The 25,281-nt window shown below is 41.5% G+C and overlaps 1 protein-coding gene across 2 annotated transcripts in view; it reads right to left on the bottom strand.

Moving 5' to 3' along the window:
* arhgap39 (Rho GTPase activating protein 39) overlaps nt 1–21,393 on the bottom strand; it is a 650,153-nt gene extending 628,760 nt beyond the window's left edge. For both annotated transcript variants that reach the window (XM_043690879.1, XM_043690878.1), the window contains exon 1: nt 21,225–21,393. In XM_043690879.1, the coding sequence (XP_043546814.1) occupies nt 21,225–21,235 (11 nt within the window). In that variant the 5' untranslated portion in view covers nt 21,236–21,393. The remainder of the gene's footprint in view (nt 1–21,224) is intronic.
* Between the last annotated feature and the right edge of the window lie 3,888 nt (nt 21,394–25,281).

Consider the following 25,281-nt stretch of genomic DNA (forward strand, 5'->3'; position numbering starts at 1 on the left):
GTTGATTGGTGCGGGTGTCCCGGAGATGTTCTCTAAAGTGCTCTGCTAGGAGGTGCCCAGTCTCCCCAATGTAGAGGAGACCGCATCAGGAGCAACGGATACAATAAATGATATTAGTGGATGTGCAAGTAAAACTTTGATGGATGTGGAAGATTGAAGTCACCCAAAATGAATGTACTGCCATTTTTACATGCCCTCATTATCTCCTAATTTATTCTCTGTCCCACTGTATAGCTATTACCAACAGCGGCTTATGTTTTTTATCACGTCTCTACCCATATGGATCCCACATCTTCCAATCCAAGGTTATTGCTTGCTATTGTACCTATTCTAACACATACTAACAAAGCTATCCCACTGACTTGTCCTTCAAAAAGTTACATGCCCCTGAATATTTAGCTCCCAGCTTTGATCTCCTTGTTACCATGTCTCCGTAATGGCTAGATGATCATACCTATTAAACACAATTATGATATCACAGCTGTCACCTTGATGTTGGCAACACATTCTGATTGTACAATTAGCATTGGAAAAGCATTAATGCAGTAGGAAGAAGCAGCCAGGGGCAGAGAGGGAGATCTAATGCAATAGTTGGGATTATAAAAACTTAGGTAAAACAGATATCTAGCAAGTACATTCCACAAACCATGAACACTGTTTTTAGCCCCAAGAAAAATCACTCAATTTGATCCGATCTTTATGGCCATTAATCAAGAGGAGCACAAAAACTACTCAATTTAATACACAGGCAATTATTAAAAAAAAAGAACATTAATATTTTTATAACAAGCATGCAATTCTTCTCTTTGATCATCCTGACAACTTTACCATGAGCAACTAAAAGACACAGAGGTTATAGCAGGGCAATGGATCATTGGAGAACAGGGGTAGGTTTTACTGCATCTTTGCGACAGCACAAAGCACAAATTTCCATTGAAGTGAGGGACAAATGGAAGGGAGGGGTGCTGATGGCAAGAGTGAGCTTGGAATCCAGAAATCAAAACAAGCTATGATTAATTTTAAATGCACTCAATGCAAAAATTAGATTTCTTTTAGCTTTATAGGCACAGTTACTTTATCTTCTTTTCTGCTCCCTCCCACTCACACTGGGAGTGGTTTCAGAGCTCGCTTATACAAGCAGTCTGTTTCCACTATCCATCATCCCTATTCAAAAGCAACCTTATATCAGGGAACGACACCAGTGCAATATTATTCTGGGATGACTTTTACCTTGTATCATGGTGAAAAGACATGAGAAAACGTGAAGTGCATTTCCCAAATCTCAACTGTGTACCTGTCTCCTACCTCTGCATAGCAGAGACTGGCTCCACACCAAACCATGCTTATATATCCATCACTCCACCAACTCCACCCCACCCTCTCAAAATATCTTCATTTAAATGCATTACAGGAAAATAAACAATTAAAACATTGCAATCTATGGTTATGCTTATTTTGTTCACTATTAAGAAATTTCATCAATAAAATTAATTAAAGCAGTTTTTTCCCCTATATGCCTTTTCTAAAAATATACAAAGCTTGAAATAATCGATGTAGCACAAAAACCTGTATCTGCAGTCACATCACTATGCAATAATTCAGCACTGAAATCGCTGCCACACTATAGCAATCTGCTACATCTGCCCGAAACTGATTACAGCAATCTTGAAAAAACAAAAATCCATCAACTGTTAATCAGTTTTCCATTTACAGTATTTACAGATTGAAAATACTTTACCAAGGTGCGCAGCTGAGATGCCACATCTCATTTACAGGGTGGTGACAGCATGGAGCTCTTCCAGGGAGCAGGCATGCATACTGCCCACATTCACACAAAAGGTGGTTCAAGCTGCACAGAGAACCTGTGCGCTTATCAGGTACCATAAAATGCAGCACATACATCGCACAAGTGTATATATTTCTTTAAAAAACAACCTTCAGGAACAATGAATTTGACAACTATGGCTTTGCAATTTACAGATACATTATGCTATATAGAAGATGCCTGAACATATATCAGAAAACATAGAACTGTACAGCATAGGAGAGGGCCCTTCAGCACACCACATCTGTTTCGATCATGATGCCATTCTGAACTAATCCCACTAGCCTGTTCATAGTCCATTTCCCTCTATTCCCTGGTTGTTCATGTGTCTAAATGCCTCTTAAACTTTGCTAATGTATCTGCTCCCCATACCCCACCCCATACCTACTATTATGTGTAGCAGAATTGCCTTGCACATCTTTGAACTTTCTCTATCTCACCTTAAACCTACCCCTAGCATTTGACATTTCCACCCTGTCACTAGAAGGACACTTCCAGTGGAAAAAAGACATTGAAGATTCACGCTATTCATGTCTCATAATTTTACATACTAACAGGTTGTCCCTCAGCCTCTGAAGCTCCAACTAAAACAATCCAAATGTGTCTAACCTCTCCTTGTAGCTTCAATCCAGGAAACATCCAGGTAATCCCCTTTTGCACCCTCTCCAAAGTCTCCATGTCCTTCCTACAGTGTGGGAACCAGAACTGCGCACAATACTCCAAATGTGGCCTAACTAAAATGTTATATAGCTGCAACATGACTTGCCAATGTTTATACTGAATGCTCTGACTGATAAAGGCAAGCATGCTGTGCACCTTCTTTATCACCTTACACACTTGTGTTCCCACTTCCAGGGAGCTATGGACTTGCACTCCAACATCTCTTCTATATATCAATGGTCCTTAGGGTCCTGCCATTTACTGTATACATTCCTCTTACATTTGACCTCCCAAAATGAATTACCTCACATTTGAAATAATGAGCACAAATTTTAAAAAATACAGAATGCATTTGGAGGAATTATCAAAGAATACAATACTGAAATTTTAACAAAAATATGCACGGTGTACAGGTTGAGGTCAGGAAGGGAAATCAACATTTTTTTTAAAAAACAAATCACAAGTAGTTAGTCTTGGTGAACTTGCTATTAACAATAAAGCATTCTCCATTACCTATGCCTGTACAGACAGCAAATGCTTCCAGATTGGGAGTACTTTGAATAGGCCAGTTGAAAGGCACAAAGCTAACCCAAAACACAAACAGACAATCACAAGTTTCCTCTCAAGAGGAGAGTAGTTTACTGATAAACCGCTTGACAAATAGCCTGTCCAACCTACATAATGAACAAGTATCTCCGGCATTACTTCCTTGGGCACTGCATTTAATTACCAGCCCTGAAATACACATTCCACAAATCCTGGAGTTTGACTTGATCCAGCAACCTTCCAACTCAGGTGGTAAAAAAAAGTGCCAAATCAAATAATTTCACATACCACAGTGCAATCAGAAGTCATCTCCTCTGGCCTGCTACTTCAATACTGCCCTGGTAACCACTATGGTGTCATGCCCAATTCATTGCAGACATAGGTCCAGCTAAATTTCATTGACTCTGTATTGATCAGCATATCTCAATTCCAATTTCAGGAAATTTGATGCCACCACAGTGGATTTCTCAGTTTCCCACTCCAGTTGGCAAAATAAACTTTTAAACAGTTATATGCCTTCTACCTACTCGATCTGCAGTGTTGACAATTAAGCAATCTGTTCTAACCTCAAACTTTTCAATGTCTTTTCTGGAGTTATTTTATATATAAACAAATCCTGTGCCCAGCAGCCAATACTTACACTTCAGTATGTATAGAGAGAAAATGAAAGGCAGTCAATTCCTATGACTTGCGTTGAACTTGATAATCGCCTCTCTCCCATAGAGTCTGAAATGAATCGGGAGCTAAAACTGAAGAAACCTATTAATTAGCCTCAGGATATGCCTATCACAGGGAGAATGTCACAATTATGCTCCAGAAATCTACATGCAAATTCACAGGAGGAGAGCTGGTTTACTCTTAGAGTATCAGAATTGATCTGGTTGCAAGAGTCACTTCCAGTAATGCTTTTCTGATGACTGACAGCAAGATCAGCCATTCAATGCCATCATAATCCTTTTGCATAAAAAAGTAGCATATCTTAGGTTTCAAGTACAGACCCATATTTTAAAACCTAAACCATCCTCTGAACACTCAATGAATTCCAGCTTTCACATTTATTATGGCAAAAGACAATAAAGTTAATATTTCAGCTATCTTACTGAAGAAATGTTGCACCTTTACCAGATCTCTAACAGAGTTCTCAAAACTACACATAATATTCTAATTGGCATTTTAATAAATCACTTGCACCCACTGGCCTTTGTAGTCAGCCTTTAAGGGAATGTTCCAACTAAACCCCCAAGATCTCCTTGCTCCTCCAATCCTTTGTGAATTATACTTAAGAGTATATTTAGAGTACATTTCTTTTGCCCCAAGCAGCACTAATTCACAGTTAGCCATAAATATTTCAATATTATTATTCACTCTTTTGGGACAAAGCAAGATGGTGATCAGAAAAACCACTTCAAGCTCACTTTCTCCATCTTATTTGAAGAGCATGTTGAATGTGAATGATTTAACACTTGGCTGTTTTTATTACCCCTTTAATGGTAGACTTTTTTTTATCCTTGCGCTCAAACTTAATTTATCTTACTTCAACAGGATACTTGTTTCATCAATATGAAATCTGAGCAATCAATTCATATATTTCAGTATCTCATTATGATGATAATATGACACACAAGCAGCAGGAACACAAAAAGGGACACAATATGTCACAAATACTGTATGGTCCACCCAACCTGATGGACCATTCATCTTATGACAGTGAATATTCTGTGATTTCAAGAACCAGTTACAGTTAAGCTAAATGTAGGGAACTTTGCATCTGAGCTACAAGAACAGGAGAGCTGGAAATGTTTGCACAGAAGGAAAAGTATTTGGGAGATCTTGTTGAACTTCCTTTCATGGGACGTGGGTGTCACTGGCAAGGCCAGTATTTCTTGCCCATTCTTATTGGCCTTGAAGTGAGTGGCTTGCTGGGCCTGATCAGGGGGCAGTTGAGAACCAATTGCGTTGCTGTGGACCTGGAGTCACATTTAGGCCAGACCCTGTAACAAAGGCAGACTTCCTTCCCTAAAAAGATCAATAGTGAATCAGTTGTTTGTAGAGGAACCAGAGTCACCAGTCTAATATACCATCAATCTTGCAGTGCTATCATATAATCCAAGCTGGAAGTTTAACACTCTTCTTGAACCCTGGCTGACTGGCATAATTGTCTTAAAGTTCAATGAAAAACATTTTTCTAACTATTAATATTAATACTTCTTAAATTGAGATCCAAACCTACCTAGACCATTATGAGGGAGAGGTTGATTAAAAGCTTGAAATCAAAGAACAAGCTGTATAAAAGCAGCAGCATTGGTAGTTTTAAAAATTACAGCATTTTTAAATATAAGTGCTAGTTATGTTGAATGATATCATCTTGCTCTAAAAGCACTTATAAATGCAAGAAAAAAGGTTACCCACTCAGACTTACTTTCAACTCCAAGCCACTGTGACTAAGGGCAATTAGGGACTGTGAAAAATTGCTGGCCTTGTACATTTCTTATGAAATACATCAGAACATCTTAGGCCATAAAAATCGCAATACAAATGAAATTATAGGGCCACTACCCCTGCAACATGTATCTCAGGGCCAGAGTCCCAGGGTTCAAGTCCCAGACAGGAGTAATAACACGTCAGAACATGTTGATTAGAAAATAGCTACTTATGCAATTATTCTTTTAAAACATCTTCCATTATCATTGTCTATTTGTTTTTCCCAGGTTTATTCTGTTCTAAAACTGGCTTTGAGCATTTCTCACATTTTAAGTTTTAAAAACAAAAATTTAGATTTACATTGAGTAAAAATTACAAAATTAGGAACATAACAATAAAAAGAAAACTCAACATGTCACCATGGTTTCCTAAGATTACAAAGGGATCTTGATCAAATGGGTCAATGGGCTGAAAAATGACCAATGGAGTTCAATCTGGATAAACATGAGATATTGCATTTTGGAACAACAAACAAGGGTAGGGCTTATATAATTAATGGTAGGGTCTTGGGTTGTAGAACAGAGAGACCTAGGGGTTCTGGTACATAATTCTTGAAGATTGCACTACATATAGACAGCGTGGTTAAAAAGGCATTTGGCACACTTGCCTTCATCACTCAGTCCTTTGAGTATAGGAGTTAGGAAGTCATGTTGAGGTTGTACAGGACATTGGTGACGCCTCTTCTGTAATACTGTGTCCAGTCCTGGTCGCCCAATTATAGGAAGGATATTATTAAACTGGAGAGAGTTCAAAAGAGATTTACCAGGATGTTGCCGAGTATGGAAGGTTTGCGTTATTTAAAAAAAAAGGTTGGACAGGCTGGGACTTTTTCACTGGAGCATAGGAAATTGAGAGACAACTTATAGAAGTTTATAAAATAAATGAGAGATATAGATAAAGTTAATGGTAATTGTCTTTTCCCTAGGATGGGGAATTTCAAGGCTTGGGAGCACGTTTCTAAGGTGAAAGGAGAGAGAGAGAGAGAGAGAGATTTAAAAAAGACACAAGGAGCAAACTTCTTTTTAAACACAGAGGGTGGTTCAACTGTGGAATGAAATTCCAGTGGAAGTGTTGGATAGGGTGTACAATTACAACATCCAAAAAAGACATTTGGATAAGTACATGAATAGGAAAGGTTTGGAGGGATATGGGCCAGGAGCAGACAGGTGAGACTAACTTAGTTTGGGATTATGTTCAGAATGGACTGGTTGGACTGAAGGGTCTGTTTCCTTGCTGTATGATTCTATAATATGAAATCCATAATTCTAAAATGAAAATCTATGGACAGAATAACCAAAACACAACTTGATATTCAATTGAACAAAGCTAAGCTTGACATTATTCATTCAATAAACATCATTTCCAAGCTGAGAAGTTATTTGGTGAATATTTTTCAGATTGATAAGGCATGCACTGTTTTTGTGGATAAATGAGAAACATTCCTGGATTGACTCCTAGTTGTGAGGAGTAATTGGTGAAGGTACAATTGGTTTCATTGACCAAAGCTGGAGCAGGAACAGACAGTTCAGTTAAATCAGAAACGTAACAGCTAGCTCACCAGTAACATCATGGCTACATATTAATGTAATGTACACTCAAAAACAGACATAACTTAAAAAACAGAAAGAGAAACATCGAAATAGGGTCCTGAAAAATTGGCAGCATCCAAAGATCCATTCATGTTATTCACTGTATTTTACAAACATAGGAACAGGTGTTCAAAACTCTGGTTGGGGATAAGGAGGAGAAGGAGGAAGTGAGTTGAAAGTGGGTGGCATTCCCATGAAAAGACATCCAGAGGTACTGGCTGCACTGAATGCCCTAGAATTGAATACTGCTGCCATGCTTGGGCAGGATCTTCTCAAATCAACTGCACTTTTGGACGGGATGCATAAGAAAATTATTTGTTCTCCAAGCTCACGTCTAACATCCAGCTTCCTGTCACTGTAACCTTCTTGGGCACTCTGCTCCACCATCCTCTCCGACCTATCACCTTCTCCCTCACCTTCATCTACCTATCGCTTTCTCAGATACCTTCCTCCCTAACCCACTCCCCTCTCCCATTTATCTCTCAGCCCCCCAATCCTGGCCCACAAGCTTCATTCCTGACGAAAGGACTTATGCCCGAAACATCGATTCTCCTGCTCCTCGGAAACTGCCTGACCTGTTGTGCTTCTCCAGCATCTTCAGTCCGCACTATCTTCTAGCTGATTTTAACCTTATAGAACAGAGAACATAGAACAATACAGCACAGAACAGGCCCTTCGGCCCATGATGTTGTGCCGAACATTTGTCCTAGCTTAAGCTGATCATCTTATAAACCTCTGTCAAGTCACCCCTCATCCTTCGCCGTTCCAACGGGAAAAGGCCGAGAACTCTCAACCTATCCTCGTACGACTTATTCTCCATTCCAGGCAACATCCTGGTAAATCTTCTCTGCACCCTCTCCAAAGCTTCCACATCTTTCCTAAAGTGAGGCGACCAGAACTGCACACAGTACTCCAAATGTGGCCTAACCAAGGTCCTGTACAGCTGCAACATCACCTCACGACTCTTGAATTCAATCCCTCTGCTAATGAACGTTAATACACCATCGGCCTTCTTACAAGCTCTATCCACCTGAGTGGCAACTTTCAAAGAGCTATGAACATAGACCCCACCTCTCCTCTGCTCCTCCACCTTACTAAGAACCCTACCGTTAACCCTGTATTCCGCATTCTTATTTGTCCTTCCAGACAACCTCACACTTGGCAGGGTTGAACTTATTGCGAGGCCTCTTCTAAGGATGCTTACCTTGAAGTTCTCCTCCTCTCTCTAAAAGGATCTTAGTGATTCCCTCTCACTGCACCAACCAGGTCATCTCCTCTGCCCTGAAGCTTTTCAGCCACATCCTGAAGCAGACTCACTACCACAGTCACATCTCCTTCCTCAGTGCACCTGGTGTGGTCTCCTCTACATTGGGGAGACAGGATACTTACTTGCAGATCATTTCAGGGAACATCTCTGGAACACTCACACCAATCAACCCACCACCCCGTAGCTGAACACTTCAACTCCCCTCCCAATCAGTCAAGAACATGCAGGTCCTGGATGTCCTCCATCGCCAAACCCTTACCACTCGACACCCAGAGAAGGAACGCATCTTCCGCCTTGGGACCCTGTAACCACATGAGATCAGTTTGGATTTCAACAGTTTCCTCATTTCTCCTCTCCCCACATTATCCCAGTCCCAAGCCTCCAACTCGGCACCGTCCCCCTGACCTGTCCATCACCTTTCCCACCTATCCGCTCTATCGTCCTCTCAGACGGATCACTTTCTCCCTCACCTTTATCTACCTATCACTTTCTGAGCTACCATCCGCTCCAACCCCACCCCCCCTCCCATTTATCTCTCAGCCCCCTGGCCCACATGTCTCATTCCTGATGAAGGGCTGATGCTCGAAAAGTCAATTCTTCTGCTCCTCGGATGCTGCCTAACCTGCTGTGCTTTTCCAGCACCACAGTCTCTATTCTGATCTCCAGCATCTGTAGTCCTCACTTTCTCCTACTATCTTAGAGATGCATAACATTCCACTGAATCATTCTCTTGCTTAATCTAAACTGCAAATACATCTCAGTCTTCTGGCGACAATTCATTGTATTCAAGAGTAACTGTCTTTATAGTCCACCTGCCCCAGGATTTGGGGCTTTAAACCATTACTTTGGAGTCTCCGGTTTCTCAATATACCTCACATTCCCAACTCTTTTCAACTTTTGTGATTTTACCTGAGTTTCAAGCAGATTTTTCAATTCTTTAAACAAATAAGGCAAATAAGGGCTGGACTTATACACTTAAATGGTAAGGATCTGGGGAATGTTGCTAAACAAAAAGACCCTGCATTGTAGGTTTACTGTTCCTTGAAAGTGGTCATGGGTAACTAGGATAGTGAAGAAGGTGTTTAGTATGCTTTCCTTTATTGGCCAGAGCACAGAGTATAGGAGTTAGGAGGTCAAGTTGTGGCTGTACAGGACATTGCTAAGGTCACTTTTGGAATATTGTGTGCAATTCTGGTCTCTCTCCTATAGGAAGGCTATTGTGAAACTTGAAAGGGTTCAGAGAAGATTTACAAGGACATTGCCAGGGTTGGATAGCTTGAGCTATATGGACAGGTTGAATAGGCTGGGGCTATTTTCCTTGGAGCAGAGGCTGAGGAATGACCTTATAGAACTTTATACAATCATGAGAGGCACGGATAGGGTAAATAGACAAGGTCTTTTCCCTGAGGAGGCGGAGGGGAGTCCAGAACTAGAGGGCATAGGTTTCGGAAGAGAGGGGAAAGATTTAAAAGGGACCTAAGGGGCAATTTTTTCACGCAGAGGGTGATGTATGCATGGAATGAGCTGCCACAGGAAGTGGTAGAGGCTGGTAAAATTACAACATTTAAAGGTATCTGTTTGGATAGGAAGGATTTGGAGTGATATGGACCAAATGCTGGCAAATGGGACTAGATTAGATTAATTAAGGATATCTGGTCGGCACAGACAAGTTGGACCGAAAGGTCTGTACATCTCTATGACTCTAAATCCACAAAGATAGAGAATGATAGAGAAGGATGCCAGATGCAGAGTCAGATTAGAGCATATGTTATTGAGTTCAACTCTTATACTGAAATTAATAACTGACAGAGGAATTGGAGCAATTTATGTATATCTGCATCGCTCAAGTCAATGTGTATGCCAATTATACATGGGCACTCAGATTTCAGAAAGCACGCAAATCCATCAGAATATTGCTCAAAAGGAAGCTTAGTACGCACGCAATACTTAATTTCAAATACTCATGGAGTTTAAAACCTGACATTCAACCACGTTGACAAAATATCAAGCAATGCAAAATTTGTTGCTGGATCACTAGTATTGAACCAACACCACATGCAAACTGCGAGCGCTGCCTACAGATACTCAAGGACAAGAGTCTTCAATGACGCCGACATCCATGCTGATACCAAGATACTTGTGTACGAGGCAATCATCCTTCTGACAATTCTATATGGCACTGAAACATGGTCCACATATAGACGCCACCTCAGTGCCTTTGATAAGTATCATCACTGTTCAAGAAGGATTTACCACATCAACTGGGGAAACAGGCACCAGTGTCCTTGAAGGAGTCTACAGCACCAACTGAGACCATGATCATCCAAAACCACTTATGATGGCTGGCCAAGTGCTGAGGATGCCAGAGATTGAAGGTTTTTTTAAAAATCATTCACAGCATGAGGGCATAACTGGCCAGGATTGCCCATTACTGACTGCCTAGGAGGCAGTTAAGAGCCACACTGCCGTGGATCTGGAGTCACATGTAGGTCAGAACAGGTAAGAATGTCAGGTTCCTTTCCTAAAAGGGCAAGTGATCCAAATGAGTTTTTCTGACAATTGACAATAGTTTCACTGTCATCATAATCTGAATTCTAGAATTTTATTGAATTCAAATGCCACCATCTGCAGTGGTGGGATTCAAAGCCAGGTTCCCAGAACATTACTTTGGTCTCTGGGATACACTCAAGTGAGAGGAGGACAAATGAAGCAGTTCAAAGATTCTCTGTAGGCTGTGTTCAGAAGAAACTGACTTAGAGAAAGCTTCTGTATGAGGGGTAGAATTCTTTGAGAATACCCATTGGCAAGAGGAAGCACAGAAAAGGAACCAGATTAGATTAGATTCTAATGGATTCTAAAGGAATGCCAGCAATCAAAGCCAAGGTCTCATTCCACCTCCCAGAAACACCTGCCAAATATGAGGCCAGAGATGTGGCTCCAGGAATGGGCTCATCATCCACACAAGGACCCCCAGAACCCAGAACCAGAGACATGGAGCTCCCAAGGTGTACAAACATATTTGATAGCTAGTGATTGCCAATAATCCTACCAGACATTCTGCAGTAGCATCCATGAAATACATCCATGGAAGATAAATCCATGATTTATTAAAAAGTCATTCCTGATGAAGGGCTTTTGCCCGAAAAGTCAATTTTCCTGCTCCTCGGATGCTGCCTGACCTGCTGTGCTTTTCCAGCACTCTAATAGGCGGCACGGTAGCACAGTGGCTTGCACTGCTGCCTCACAGCACCTGAGACCCGGTTCAATTCCTGCCTCAGGCGACCGACTGTGTGGAGTTTGCACATTCTTCAGTGTCCATGTGGGTTTCCTCCAGGTGCTCAGGTTTCCTCCCACACAGTCCAAAATGTGCAGGTTAGGTGAATTGGCCATGCTAAATTGCAGCTTAAAAATGTGTTGCTGGAAAAGCGCAGCAGGTCAGGCAGGAGGGACTTGGGGGAGGGGCGCTGGGAATACGATAGGTGGAAGGAGGTAAGGTGATGGTGATAGGCTGGAGAGGGGGTGGGGGGGGAAGAGGTCGGGGATTCATCAGAACAGATAGAATTTATTTTTCTAAATACCAGATGACTCGCCAATCAGAGGAGTCCAGCAGGTAATATGAACTTAAAAATGTGTTGCTGGAAAAGCGCAGCAGGTCAGGATAGCTCTGACCTCCAGCATCTGCAGTCCTCACTTTCTCCTACTGTGAATCCTCTTGCAAGGATGCCTTCCTCTACAAGGATCTCAGTGAGTCCCTCTCTCACTGCACCCCCCCAGGTCATCTCCTCTGCAATCTTCTTCACGACCTCTCCGCCCCCACTCCCTCTCCGGCCTATCACCCTCACCTTAACCTCCTTCCACCTATCATATTCCCAGCGCCCCTCCCCCAAGGCCCTCCTCCCTACCTTTTATCTAAGCCTGCTTGGCAGACCCTCATTCCTGAAGAAGGACTTATGCCCGAAACGTCGATTCTCCTGTTCCTTTGATGCTGCCTGACCTGCTGCGCTTTTCCAGCAACATATTTTTAAGCTCTCATCTCCAGCATCTGCAATCCTCACTTTCTCCATGTTAAATTGCAGTAGTGTTAGGGGCAGGGGTAAATGTAGGGGAATGGATCTGGGTGGGTTGCGCTTCGGCGGGTCAGTGTAGACTTGTTGGGCTGAAGGGCCTGTTTCCACAGTAAGTAATCTAAAAAAAAAAATCTAATCTAGACTCTGATCTCTAGAATCTGCAGTCCTCACTTTTGCCTCCATGAAATACATACAACTGTCGAGCTAGGTTGTCAATACTTGAACTCCTGAAAATTTAATAAAAGGGTACCATGCGTATTTTGCATGGTACACCAGGCTCTCTGTACAAAGGATTGTTGTTAACACATTGCTGCATGTGACAAAAAAAAGGTTGGAAGAATAAAGGGCCTCGAACATTATTCCAGTCACCTTGATAAAATAAAACAAAAAACACAGAGGTAAGCATTATTATGGAAATGCAAGACAGAATATACTACCTCCTGTTTCAGTTCTTGAAATATGCAATCTGTGAAATAAAATGGAAGGTACTTAATCAAAAACAGAAGAAATTAACAACAGGCTACAATCAAGGTAGTTGAAAGCCACTTTGGTATTTTTTTTTAAATCAGAGAACAAACTTTTAATTAGCAATTTAATCTTATGCGTTCTAATTAGTGAATTACTGTTACTCAAATTATAAAGCCAACTGGGAGAAGAGAAGCTAGCACCTTATAGGATGTTCTGAAAGTAATATTTCAAAGATATTAAAGTAATGACAAAAGTTCAGACATGTATTACCTTAATCTATATAGTGGGACATTTAATTAGATACCCAGTTCCAGTACCAGTCTAGTATTAGACTCTAAGGGCTTTTTTAAGTAAAGAGTGATCTTTCTCATGCCATGTTCAATTAAAAGAACTGTGCACCATAATTAAAAGAAACGGTAGCAATTTGAAATCCACATCTTGTCTCAATAAACAGCTTAAAGGGAATAAGGTTCAAAACAGAATAACTTCACTGACCCAACCACCAGGCAGACTGGCTTGTAACTCAAATGATAGATCCTTTCCATCACATGGCTTCAAGGGGCTCAACTACTTCTACACACATGAAACCAATACAGAGATACCCTCAGTGGAAAAGCCTGTTAAAATTACTAGACTCTGTTCATATCTTAGTTCATTTGCTGCCTAAACTGTCATCCATCCCTTTGTCACTTCTAGGCTAGACAGTCAAGGCATTTTGGCTGATCTCCCATATTCTACCCTCTTAAACTTGAAGGTATCCAAAACTCTGCTGGTTGCATCCTAATGTGCATCAAATTCCATTCCATCCTAATTCCTCTGCTCGCTGATAAGACTCCCTCCCCACTTAAGAAATGCTGAGTGGATGTTGCATTTTCAGCCTCCATGAGGTCCCCAGCATCACTGATACCAGACATGAATCAATTTGATTAATTCCACATGATATTAAGAAATGGCTGAAGACACAAATTTCAAAAGCCATGGGCCCTGACAACATTCCAGTAATGATGCTGAATGATGTAGAACCAGCTGTGCTCCAAAAAGATCCATCAACCTGAATTCTTTAATAGAAACAAATTTATTGGTTATCTAACATTTATTCAATGGCAGTTTGTAATATGAAAATCTAAATTGTTTACTCCTGTAAATAATCCAAAACATGCACAAACAAGCACACTGGGTATAGGTAGGAAAAAAGATTTCTCTTTGCAAAGATTATTTTTGTTAAGTTATTCAAGGCAAAAACAGAAAGGACAATATGAAACATCCAGATGAATGTCAAACCCACATCTGGCTCACAAAGTGAATGTCAACTAAACAACAACAAAAAAAAAAATTGCTTTTGGGATATTTGTCAAAACAACTTGCTCAGGAAATACAGTATTAAGGATTTTTCTCAACAGTTTTCAGGAGGACAGAGTTCAGAGAAACAAGTCTTCAGGTGCTGCACGAGACTCAAAAAGCAAGAGATTTTCCGGAGATAGGAAAATAAGGAAGCTCTTTTCTTTCCCCAAACTGGCCACCAATGAAAAATCCTAACAAACCAAGTATAGACTGCAAACAGTCATAAATCCAGACAGGCAATCTGCAATAAACAAGCAGTTATCACAAAAGTGAACTACAATAAATTTCTTATTTGAAAGAAAGTTTCACTGTCCTTTTAATCGGTCCCTTAAAAATAAAGAACAAGTCCACAAAAAATTCTTAAATATAAAGCCAAATGTAACATTTGCTTGGGTACTCACCTCCTAACTTATTTGGACCAGGGCTGTAATTATGGATGAAAGAGTTGAAGTCCAGGAGGTGACTGTCCTTGATTTCAGGACTAATTTGACCAAATGTAGCATCAATGAGCCCCAGCAAAACTAGAGTCAAAACTCTCCACTGGTTGGAGTCATATTAAATGTTCATGGAGATTATTGTGGCTGTTGGAGGTCAATCATCCCAATCCCAGGTTATCATTGCAGGGATTTTTCAGGCTAGTATCGTGGGTGTAATCCTTTCAACTGCTAATCATTGACCTACCCTCCATCCTTGTGTAGTGGTCTTGTCCTGGCATGGTACTCCCGTCTCGGTATCATCCTGGCTACATCTTCCAGGTAACCCATGGTTCCCAAGCCCAGGAGCCATTAACTGAACTGTGATGAACTTTGTATTAGTTTTACTTTTTTTATTATGTATGATTTCTGTTATTAATGTGGATGCCATGGTAGGATATCCTATAAACTTTTCACTGTATTTTGCTTGTTAAAGTATATATGACAATAAATTTCTATTATCATATAATCAGAAGTGGGAAAGTTTCCTGATAATCACACAATGTGTGGCACCATACACCACCACTCAGATACTGAGTGTCCAGTTGCAGCAACCTGGATAACATTCAAGCTTGGGCTATTAAGTGGTAATTAACATTTGCACTACACAAGTGCCAGGCAATTACCTTCTCCAACAAGAGAAAAATCAAATAATGAGCCCTTGTAATTCAATGGCATTACCATCACTATTGCCTACACACTGGAACCAGCCACTGTCCAAAGCTGAACTGGTCATATAATCACTTTGGTTACAATAGCAGTCTGAGGCTGAAAGTTCTGCAGTGTATAACTCCCGATTCCCTGAAGCTTGCCAGCGTCTACAAGGCACCATTCAGGAGTGCGATGGAATGTTATTCAATTGTCTGGATACCAGCATCTCCAATGAAGTTCAAAAAGCTGAAGCTTGGAGGCGGTCACTGGATGAGTAATCCAGAACTCGAGGACACAAGTTCAAATCCCACAATGTCAGCTGGAGAAATTAGAATTCAATAAAAATCTGGAATTTTTTTTTTAAAAAACTGCCCTGATGGTGACCACATAGCTGATGTCAATTGTCATTAAAACCCACCTAGTTCACTAATTTCTTAGTAGGCAGACCTGCCATCCTTACCTGGTCTGGCCTACATGTGAGTCAAGATCTACAGTAATTTAATTAACTCTTAACAACCCACTGGGTAATTAGGAGCAGGAGATGCTGGCCAGTGATACTATCCCCCCATGATCAAGTTAAAGACAACAAATCAGCCCAGTTGTCCAGTGCCCAATTTAAGACCTTCAACAATCATTCCCAGAGATGACACGAGTGAAAAAAAATTTTAAAAATATATAAACAGGAGATCATGACGTGTGTGAAAAAGAAAGAAAATATATAAACAGAGATCACGACACGGGTGGAAAAAAAACGTTTTTAACAAATCATTCCTTCCACTGTCACTGTGTTGGCAGTGTATACCAGGATGCGCTGCAACAATTTACCAAGGCTCCTTAAACAGTACCTTCCAAATCTAAAATCTCTGCCATCTGGAGAGATAAACAGTAGCACAAGCATTAAAACACCACTACCTGCAAACTCTCCTCCAAGCCACATGCCATTCAGATTTTCTAAAATAGCTTTTCCTTCATTGTCAATGGATCAAACTCCTGGCATTCACTCACTAACAGCACTGTGGGTGCAAGTGCACACAATGGACTGCAGCACATCAAAATCAAAAGCTCACCAGCACCTTGTCAAGGGCAATTACGGCTATGTAAAACTGCTAGCCCAACTTGGAATGTTCATACCCTGTGAAGTAATTTTAAAAATCTATTTTAAATTCCTCAATGGTATTGTCCTGCCCAAACACCCAGATATCTATGCACTTCCCTAATCCTGGCCTCTTGAGCATTCCCAATTTTAATTGTTTCAGCATTAGTGACAGAGCAAAGGCTCCAAATTTTCTGCCACAAAATAACTGTGACTTGAAAACATGACCAGCAATACTTATTGCAAAAACTCCATTCAATATTTTTCAAGCATGTTGGATCATAAATATTTTATCGTCTGATAGAAGCAGTGTCACTTTTGTACCCTTTATTCTTGTACATTGTTCTTTTAAATATCAAGAATGATTTATTGAAGTCTTTTAAATTGTTATGATCTCTACTTAAGATGTTTCTGAAAAATTCTAATCAGCTACAAAAAATGTTCACAATTCACCTTGAATAAGCTCCTCATAATGCTTGTTACTGAGTGACCAACCAATGTTGACTGATCATTTCAAAATGTCTTGAACGCCTCTACTATACGTCCATTTCTCAACCTCGCAGATTCCAACAAATTATTAATTGCGTGCACACACTTGTACCCTTTATCGCTCTGGCATACAGTTGGTTCTGCCATAAAGCGGTAGTTCTGTTCTTGTGCAACCCCACGTTATAAGAAAATCGCGTAATAGCAGAATCATTTAAACGATGAGGCCAGAATTGCATCATAACCAATACATGCTTTAAAAGTCTATGCTTTAGAAACAAAGTCCCAAATGTGTCAATGTTACAGTGAATTTGCATTAATGAAACATGCATTATAGCAGTACAACCTGTATCCTGATTGTATCTTTATCCTGACTGTAAGTGTCCTGTATCGACACCACTAACCGCCGGCTTAAAGTGGAGAGGATCTCCAAGAAGATCGTACATATTGACACAGACATGAAGTTTCTACAGAAATGCAGGCAAGCAGGAAAGATCCCACAGTGCATAATTTCAGTTACATCACACTGAAATTTTTGCTAGAAATTCTGTGTGTTAGGATTGAGCCCTCCACTACCATCTGATGAAGGAGCGACGCTCCGAAGGCTAGTGTGCTTCCAATTAAACCTGTTGGACTATAACCTGGTGTTGTGGGATTTTTAACTTTGTACACCCAAGTCCAACACCGGCATCTCCAAATCATGCTAGGTTTTAGAACTGGTAAGACAGCAGTTCAAAGGAGTCAGGACAGACTGGCAAAAAGCTAAGCACTTTTACAGTGCTACTTGTTGGCCAGGAGGAGCAGGAATGAATCTTGCAGCCCCAATGTCTTGTAAGCCCAAACTGGCAACCTTCAATAAAGAGACTTTCAACATCAGACCTTCCCCCCTAGTTGTGGGCAGGGCATACTTGGGCCTGAAGGTTCCTCCAGAGTTTTTCTGTTTACTGGAAGTCAAGCCAACGTTTGGGTGGGAAACTAGTCAATAGTGGCATTAACAAGTCTACGGTGTGGAGGAATTTGGAAATTCCCATTCAAAAGTCTACCCTGCCCAAGAAGAACTTGCCCAAAAATATCTAGAACATAATTTTAAGTGACTGGAAACAATAGCAGTACAAATACAAACATCACTCTGGTCTCTGAAAACTGCATTTTCCCTTTCTTACAGCATTCCCGTCATTTGTCTACAGAAGTCAGTACCAGCATAGACAATAATCGTCGTAACCAACACCCACTTTAGAAATTTGCAGACTACATTAAACAAAGGATACGGACACTGGAAGCAGGGCATTCCATTCTCAAAAGGCTCTCCTCTCATCACATTAATTACAGTTCAAATATTTAGGTAATTATAAATTTTGAAGAGGTTCATAGCGTTGAAGAACCATTCAATAATGCTGCATATTAAGCAACCAGATCTCCCAAATAGTTCAATGGAAGTGATTTGCTCATTGTATTTGATGTAATGAAGTCAGAATCTACCAGCATTCTAATGGGTTTGCACTAATGCAGCAGTGAAGGCACATAGTAAAAGCAATTTGCACAACTCAAACAGAACAGATTTTGTAAACAAATTATCAATAAAATACAGTCTACTATGACAGAGGGTAACAATTCACATTATAAGAATTGTGAATACATGACATATTGGCATCTTATGAGAAAACATTTTTGTAATAAATCTTCTAACAGTGCTCGGGGCTCTACACAAAATCCCTACTCGGTTCTCAGTACCAGGGTGCCCTTAGTAGAAACATGCTTTAACAGTGGACAAATTATTAATTCAATGAGGTCACTTTACTAATATAAGGAAGGTGGTGAACAGAGGCAAGGTACACCTATAGGTTAAGGTCGGAAATGAGTAAATTGGCATACAGAACAGCTCCTAAATCTGGAACTGCAAAGCACAAGAGACTTATCTATTTAACCGTCAGAGAAATGCCTTTTCCATTCATTACATCAGATACAATCCGGAGCCTGGATGCAAGAAAAGGCGACAAGTGCTCCTTTGTCTGGCAAATGTATTGGAATACAAATTCTTCAAAGTGATAAATACTTATTATGTTTCCATAAGTAAAATAACAGCACTCATGAGAGACATGGAGAATCGCAACAACAAGAGGAAGTCATATAATTCAATTACAGTGCATGAAATACTATGAAAAAATATCTTGCCAAGTTTTCACGACCCTTTTACAAGAGGGTTTTACTTTTATTGAATTAAAGTAGTAACGATTGAAAATGTACCATTTGTTTGCGTTGTGTTAACTTCACAACAATATATCTGACACAGGTGAAATAGAATTCAGTTAGTGGCCATGTATTCAAAGCAAAACAGTCAAAAGTTTTAAATCATTCGAAGAATGCTCATACAAGAGAACTGCGCTTCAGCATGTAAGCATCATCAACTAAGACATTTAACAGTAAAAATACAGATATTTACAGGTGAGTATTTTGTCTGTGGCTAAATATTTTATTTTGTCTTAAAGTTAGCACATAGATACTGCTTCATTCATTTACTGCACGCAATGGAACTCAATTCAAGATGAGTAAAAATGCATATTCGAAATTCATGCATTGATTAGTTATACACACGGTGTTAACTTGAAATTATACCATGATTATACAAATTACTTTACCACACAATGTTTGGGGTGCGGGGCAGGTGCAAATTAAAACTGACATCCCATTTCAAAATCTATAATTGAGTAGCAACAATCAGCAACACACGAATTCATAACAGGAGGTCGTTACTCAGACATTCAATTAGACCATGGGCTGATCTAATCATTCCATATTCCAGCCTACCACTATAGCCTTACAACCACTTGATTCTCTAGATTGAATATTTTTAAGGTAGAAGTAGATAAACTTCCACCATGCTTTGAAGAGAGTTCCAAAGACTCTCTCCTTTCTGAAAACACAAAAATGTCTCGTCTGTTTTAAATGTGTGACCTCTTACTTTTAAGCAATGACCCTTAGTACACATACTAAAGCATTCAAATATACATCAAATAACATTTATTCCATTTTGAGATTCACGACTGATTTACAACAGGATGTGGTGAGAAGAGTGCGTGGGAAGAATTGGTGACTTTGCACTCAAGGATCGCAAAGCTCTCCATCACCAGAATGTCCTCCCCTACTGTCGGAGTCCGTTGCAAAATAATAGACAGCGATTGATTGCTTGGATTAACGAACAACTTGATTATCATTAGACCGTAACTCAATTGCTTTGGATTTTAATTGTATTTCTCATCAACATGAATGCCATCAACATCCCAGCAGACATCCTCCTCCCTGATTAAATATCCTACTCATCTCATTTCTGCCGATTAACCTCACTGTTCTCATCCCAGATACTGTCTGACCTGCTGGGCATTTCCAGCACTTCTGTTTTTATTTCAAAATGCCAACACCTGCAGCATTTTGCTTCTATGTGGCAATGCCAATGGTGTAAACCACAGCTGCAGCAGGCTTTTATTTTAAAGGATTTTACAGGTGGCACAATGCTGTGTAGAATAGTTTGCTTCAGCCTTGCAGGGTGGGTGTAACGGATCACACGAAGGTCACACTGCTGCATTCATGTGCATGTCGTACATTTAGATAGTGACAATAGAGGGCTCCAAAGGTCTGAGTGATCAGGAATGCTGTTTTTAACCATCTAATATTGACATGCATTCTCCATTCAACTTGACCATGACAAACCTTCCTTGGGGGTCATGTTGCCCACACACAAGGGGAGATTCAAACACTGACATTTTGGTTCAGAGGGAGGGTTGAAGCCGCAAGGCCAATTCAATTGTCACCAAACCTTCCACACAGCCAGTCAACCATTCCCACCATCCCAACCCATCCAACAGAAAATCCCCCAGCACATGCGCACACAGTTGCACCTGTTGCCGGGTCGCGCTTGCTCAATGTGGAAGGGGAGGAGGACAGTATTTGGCAGACCCGCGCCTGCGCACTGGCCCTCCCGCAGGCTGACGGCGGCGCGGGCTGGGCTGCACCGTTTGGAGCTCACTATTAGGCAGCGGGCACCAAGCATCACCGGCAACCCGAGCGGAGAGGCAGCAAGCGACGGGGGCACAGGCACCCAGCCACCCTCACAGCACTGACCAGCTGCAGAAATGTGTGTGTAAGAGAAAAATACCACCAGTTCAACAATCAGTCAACAAGCACACACAGAAAAAAACATAATCACCTCACAAGGAGTGAAAGAAATATAACAATCGTTTATAAAAACACAGCGAGTTTATTTTGAATGGAAGTAAACCGACCTCTCTGCCATCTTGAGGGATCAGCGTGTATAAGATTGAGCGGTAACGATGAGCGGCTCCATCCGAAGCATAGCGCTTGCCGGCTCGAGCATCATTAATTAATATTGAAGCGGCGTCCACCAACCGCCCGCCCACTCCATAACACCATGGCGTCAACACGTTACCACGCCCCACCGCTGCGTCATGACCTTTTTACGTCCCGCCCCGACGTGTCCCCATGGCAACACACCGTTCCGCCCCATCCCACCCGCGGCGTCCTGACGTCCCCGCGTCCGCCCTTACCGCCACGACCATGTGAGGTCGGTCTTTCACCCAGTTCCATCCATGACGTGCGTGCGGCACCCCGCCCCCTCACCACCGTCCGCACCGCCCTCTCCATACGCGCTTGAGTCTACATGTCAGCCTGCCCCACGGCGTCCAGACGTCACCACGCCCCTTCAGGTGTCCATACGCCGTCCCACCATCCTGACGTCTGTGCCCGTCCCCACCACGACGCCGTGACGTACACACGTAGCGTTACGTCCCTCCCCGGGTCTAGCGGGGTACGTCGGGAGTTGTAGTCTTGGTCAGCACATTGAGAGGAGCCCCCTCTACAGATTTTTCAGAGTAGTGTCAAATCCTCCAGATCCAGAGGTTAAAAATTACACAACACCAGGTTGGAGACCAACTTCTTATTTGGAAGCACTAGCTTTTTGAGCGCTGCTCCTTCATTAGGTGGTTGTGGAGTATAAGATCGTAAAACAGAATTTGTAGCAAAAGTGTGATGCAAATGAAATTAAAAATGAAAAAGACCTGGATTGTTTGTTAAGTCTCTCATCTTTTAGAATGACCATGTTGATTTCAGTTCTTCTGTATGCAAATCCCAGAACTTTTTTTTAAAGTTACACCCTCAAATGAACTTTAACAATAGGTGAAAACAAAGACTGCAGATGCTGGAAACCAGATTCTGGATTAGTGGTGCTGGAAGAGCTCAGCAGTTCAGGCAGCATCCAAGGAGCTTCGAAATCGACGTTTCGGGCAAAAGCCCTTATTCCTGATGAAGGGCTTTTGCCTGAAACATCGATTTCGAAGCTTCTTGGATGCTGCCTGAACTGCTGTGGTCTTCCAGCACCACTAATCCAAAATTTAACAATAGGTGCCATGTCGGTCTCAGATAATGCTTTGGAGGTGTAAGGTTCAAGTCTGTCTATCTGTGTCCCAATGTTCAGACTGATTCTATTTCAAAAAAAGGGATTTACAGAATCTGACATGGATTCATGTAGTTATCGAGCAAAATAAAATGTAATTCTGCAAGTACAAATTCACCCTACAAACTTGTATGTGTGTGTGTGCGTGCATGTGTTGGAGGGGGGTGTCTGTGACAAATTGTGTGTAAGTGTGCGAGTGTAAATGGGTATAAGTCTGTGAGAGGATGGACACGTGTGTGGTTGTGAGGGGGTGTAAGCATAAGTGTGAGCATATGAGAGAGAGCCTTGTGTATGAGAGAAGGTCTGTGTGAGTGTGTACTGTAGTGGGGTCACCTGTAGTGTCACATGAACCCAAGGTCCAGGTTGAGGCCATCGTCATGGGTACCGAACTTGGCTACCAGCCTCTGCTTGGCCACTTTGCGTTGTTGCCTGTCCCAAAGTCCGTCTTGAAGGATGGTCACCCGAAAGTCCAAAGTCGAATCTCCCGGACCGCTAAAATGTTCCCCATCTGGGAAGGAACACTCCTGGTTGTGCAGTGTCTATTCATCTGTTGCCGTAGCCTCTGCTTGGTCCTTCAGGACAACACTAGACAACCCTGTTACAGAGTCACAGAATCATATAGATGTACAGCATGGATACAGATCCTTCAGTCCAACCTGTTCATGCTGACCAGATATCCCAACCCAATCTAGTCCCACCTGCCATCACCTGGCCCATATCCCTCCAAACCCTTCCTATTCATATACACATCCAAATGTCTCTTAAATGTTGCAATTGTACCAGCCTCCACCACTTCCTCTGGCAGCTCATTCCACACATGTACCACCCTCTGTGTGAAAAAGTTACCTCTTGGGTCTCTTTTATATCTTTCCCCTCTCACCCTAAACCTATGCCCTCTATTCTGGACTCCCCGACCCCAGGGAAAAGACTTTGTCTATTTACTATATCCATGCCTCCCATGATTTATAAACCTCTATAAGGTCACCCTTCAGCCTCCGACGCTCCAGGGAAAACATCCCTAGCCTATCAACCTCTCCCTATAGCTCAAATCCAACCCTGGCAACATCCTTGTAAATCTTTTCTGAACACTTTCAGGTTTCACAACGTCTTTCCGATAGGAAGGAGACCAGAATTACACACAATATTCCAACAGTGGCCTAACCGATGTCCTGTTCAGCCGCACATGACCCCCAACTTCTGTACTCAATACCCTGACCAATAAAAGAATGCATACCAAACGCCTTCTTCACTATCCTATCTACCTGTGACTCCACTTTCAAGGAGCTATGAACCTGCACTCCAAGGTCTCTTTGTTCAGCAACACTCCCTAGGACCTTACCATTAAGTGTATAAGTCCTGCGAAGATTTGCTTTCCCAAAATGCAGCACCTCACATTTATCTAAATTAAACTCCATTTGCCACTTCTCAGCCCATTGGCCCATCTGATCAAGATCCTGTTGTAATCTGAGGTAACCCTCTTCGCTGTCCACTACATCTCCTATTTTGGTGTCATCTACAAAAGTACTAACTGTACCTCTTATGCTCACATCCAAATCATTTATATAAATGACGTAAAGTAGTAGACCCAGCACCGATCCTTGCAGCACTACTCTGGTCATAGGCCTCCAGTCTGAAAAACAACCCTCCACCACCACCCTCTGTCTTCTACCTTTGTGCCAGTTCTGTTCCAAATGTTTAGTTCTCCCTGTATTTCATGAGATCTAACCTTGCTAACCAGTCTCCCATGGGGAACCTTGTCAAACACCTTACTGAAGTCCATGTAGATCACATCTAGCACTCTGCTCTCATCAATCCTCTTTATTACTTCTTCAAAACACTGAATCAATTTGTGAGACATGATTTCCCACACAAAAAGCCATGTTGACTATCCCTAATTAGTCCTTGCCTTTCCAAATACATGTAATCCTGTCCCTCAGGATTCCCTCCAACAACTTGCCCACCACCAACGTCAGGCTCACTTGTCTATAGTTCCCTGGCTTGTCCTTACCACTCTTCTTAAACAGTGGCACCACATTAGCCAATCTCCAGTCTTCCGGCACCTCACCTAGGGTACACCTGATCAGGTCCTGGGGACTTATCCACTTTATGTGTTTCAAGAAATCTAGCACTTTCTCCTCTGTAACATGGACATTTTTCAAGATGTCACCATCTATTTCCCTACATTCTATATCTTCCATGTCCTTTTCCACATATTGTTAAATTTCATTTGAGAACGTAACTTTAAAAAAGTTCTGAGATTTACATATGAAAGAACTGAAACCAACGTGGTCATTCTAAAAGATAAGGGACTTAACAAACAATCCAGGTCTTTCTCAATATATAATTTCAGTTGCATCAGACTGTAAGTTGTTTGCTATAAGTTCTGTGTCTTACGATCTTATATTCCACAACCACCAGATGAAGGAACAGCGCTCCGAAAGCTAGTGCTTCCAAATAAGAAGTTGGAGTATAACCTGGTGTTGTGTGATTTTTAACTTTGTACACCCCAGTCCAATACCGGCATCTCCAAATCATAGATTCAGAGGGACAGACAGACTGGCCATAGATACTTTTAATCTGCTTTCATTGGTAGACCTGTTGGATTTCTCCAGCAATTTCTGTTTTAGTTTCTAATTTCCAGCATCAGTGGTTCTTTGTGTTTCCCCCCACATCAATCAACCTGTTCAGAGATGTTTTTACATCTCCACAAGAGCAGGTTGGACTTGAACCCAGATCTTGTGGCTCAGAGGTCGGGACACTACCACTGTGCAACAGGAGCCCAAATGCCCTGGGGCTCTTCCTATATTCTTCTTATAAAATGCTGAGTCAGTTCAGGCTGTTGGAATTTAGAAAAATAAGGTGACCTTATT

Source organism: Chiloscyllium plagiosum, chromosome 5 (genome assembly GCF_004010195.1).
Source record: "Chiloscyllium plagiosum isolate BGI_BamShark_2017 chromosome 5, ASM401019v2, whole genome shotgun sequence".
Classification (NCBI taxonomy): Eukaryota; Metazoa; Chordata; class Chondrichthyes; order Orectolobiformes; family Hemiscylliidae; genus Chiloscyllium; species Chiloscyllium plagiosum.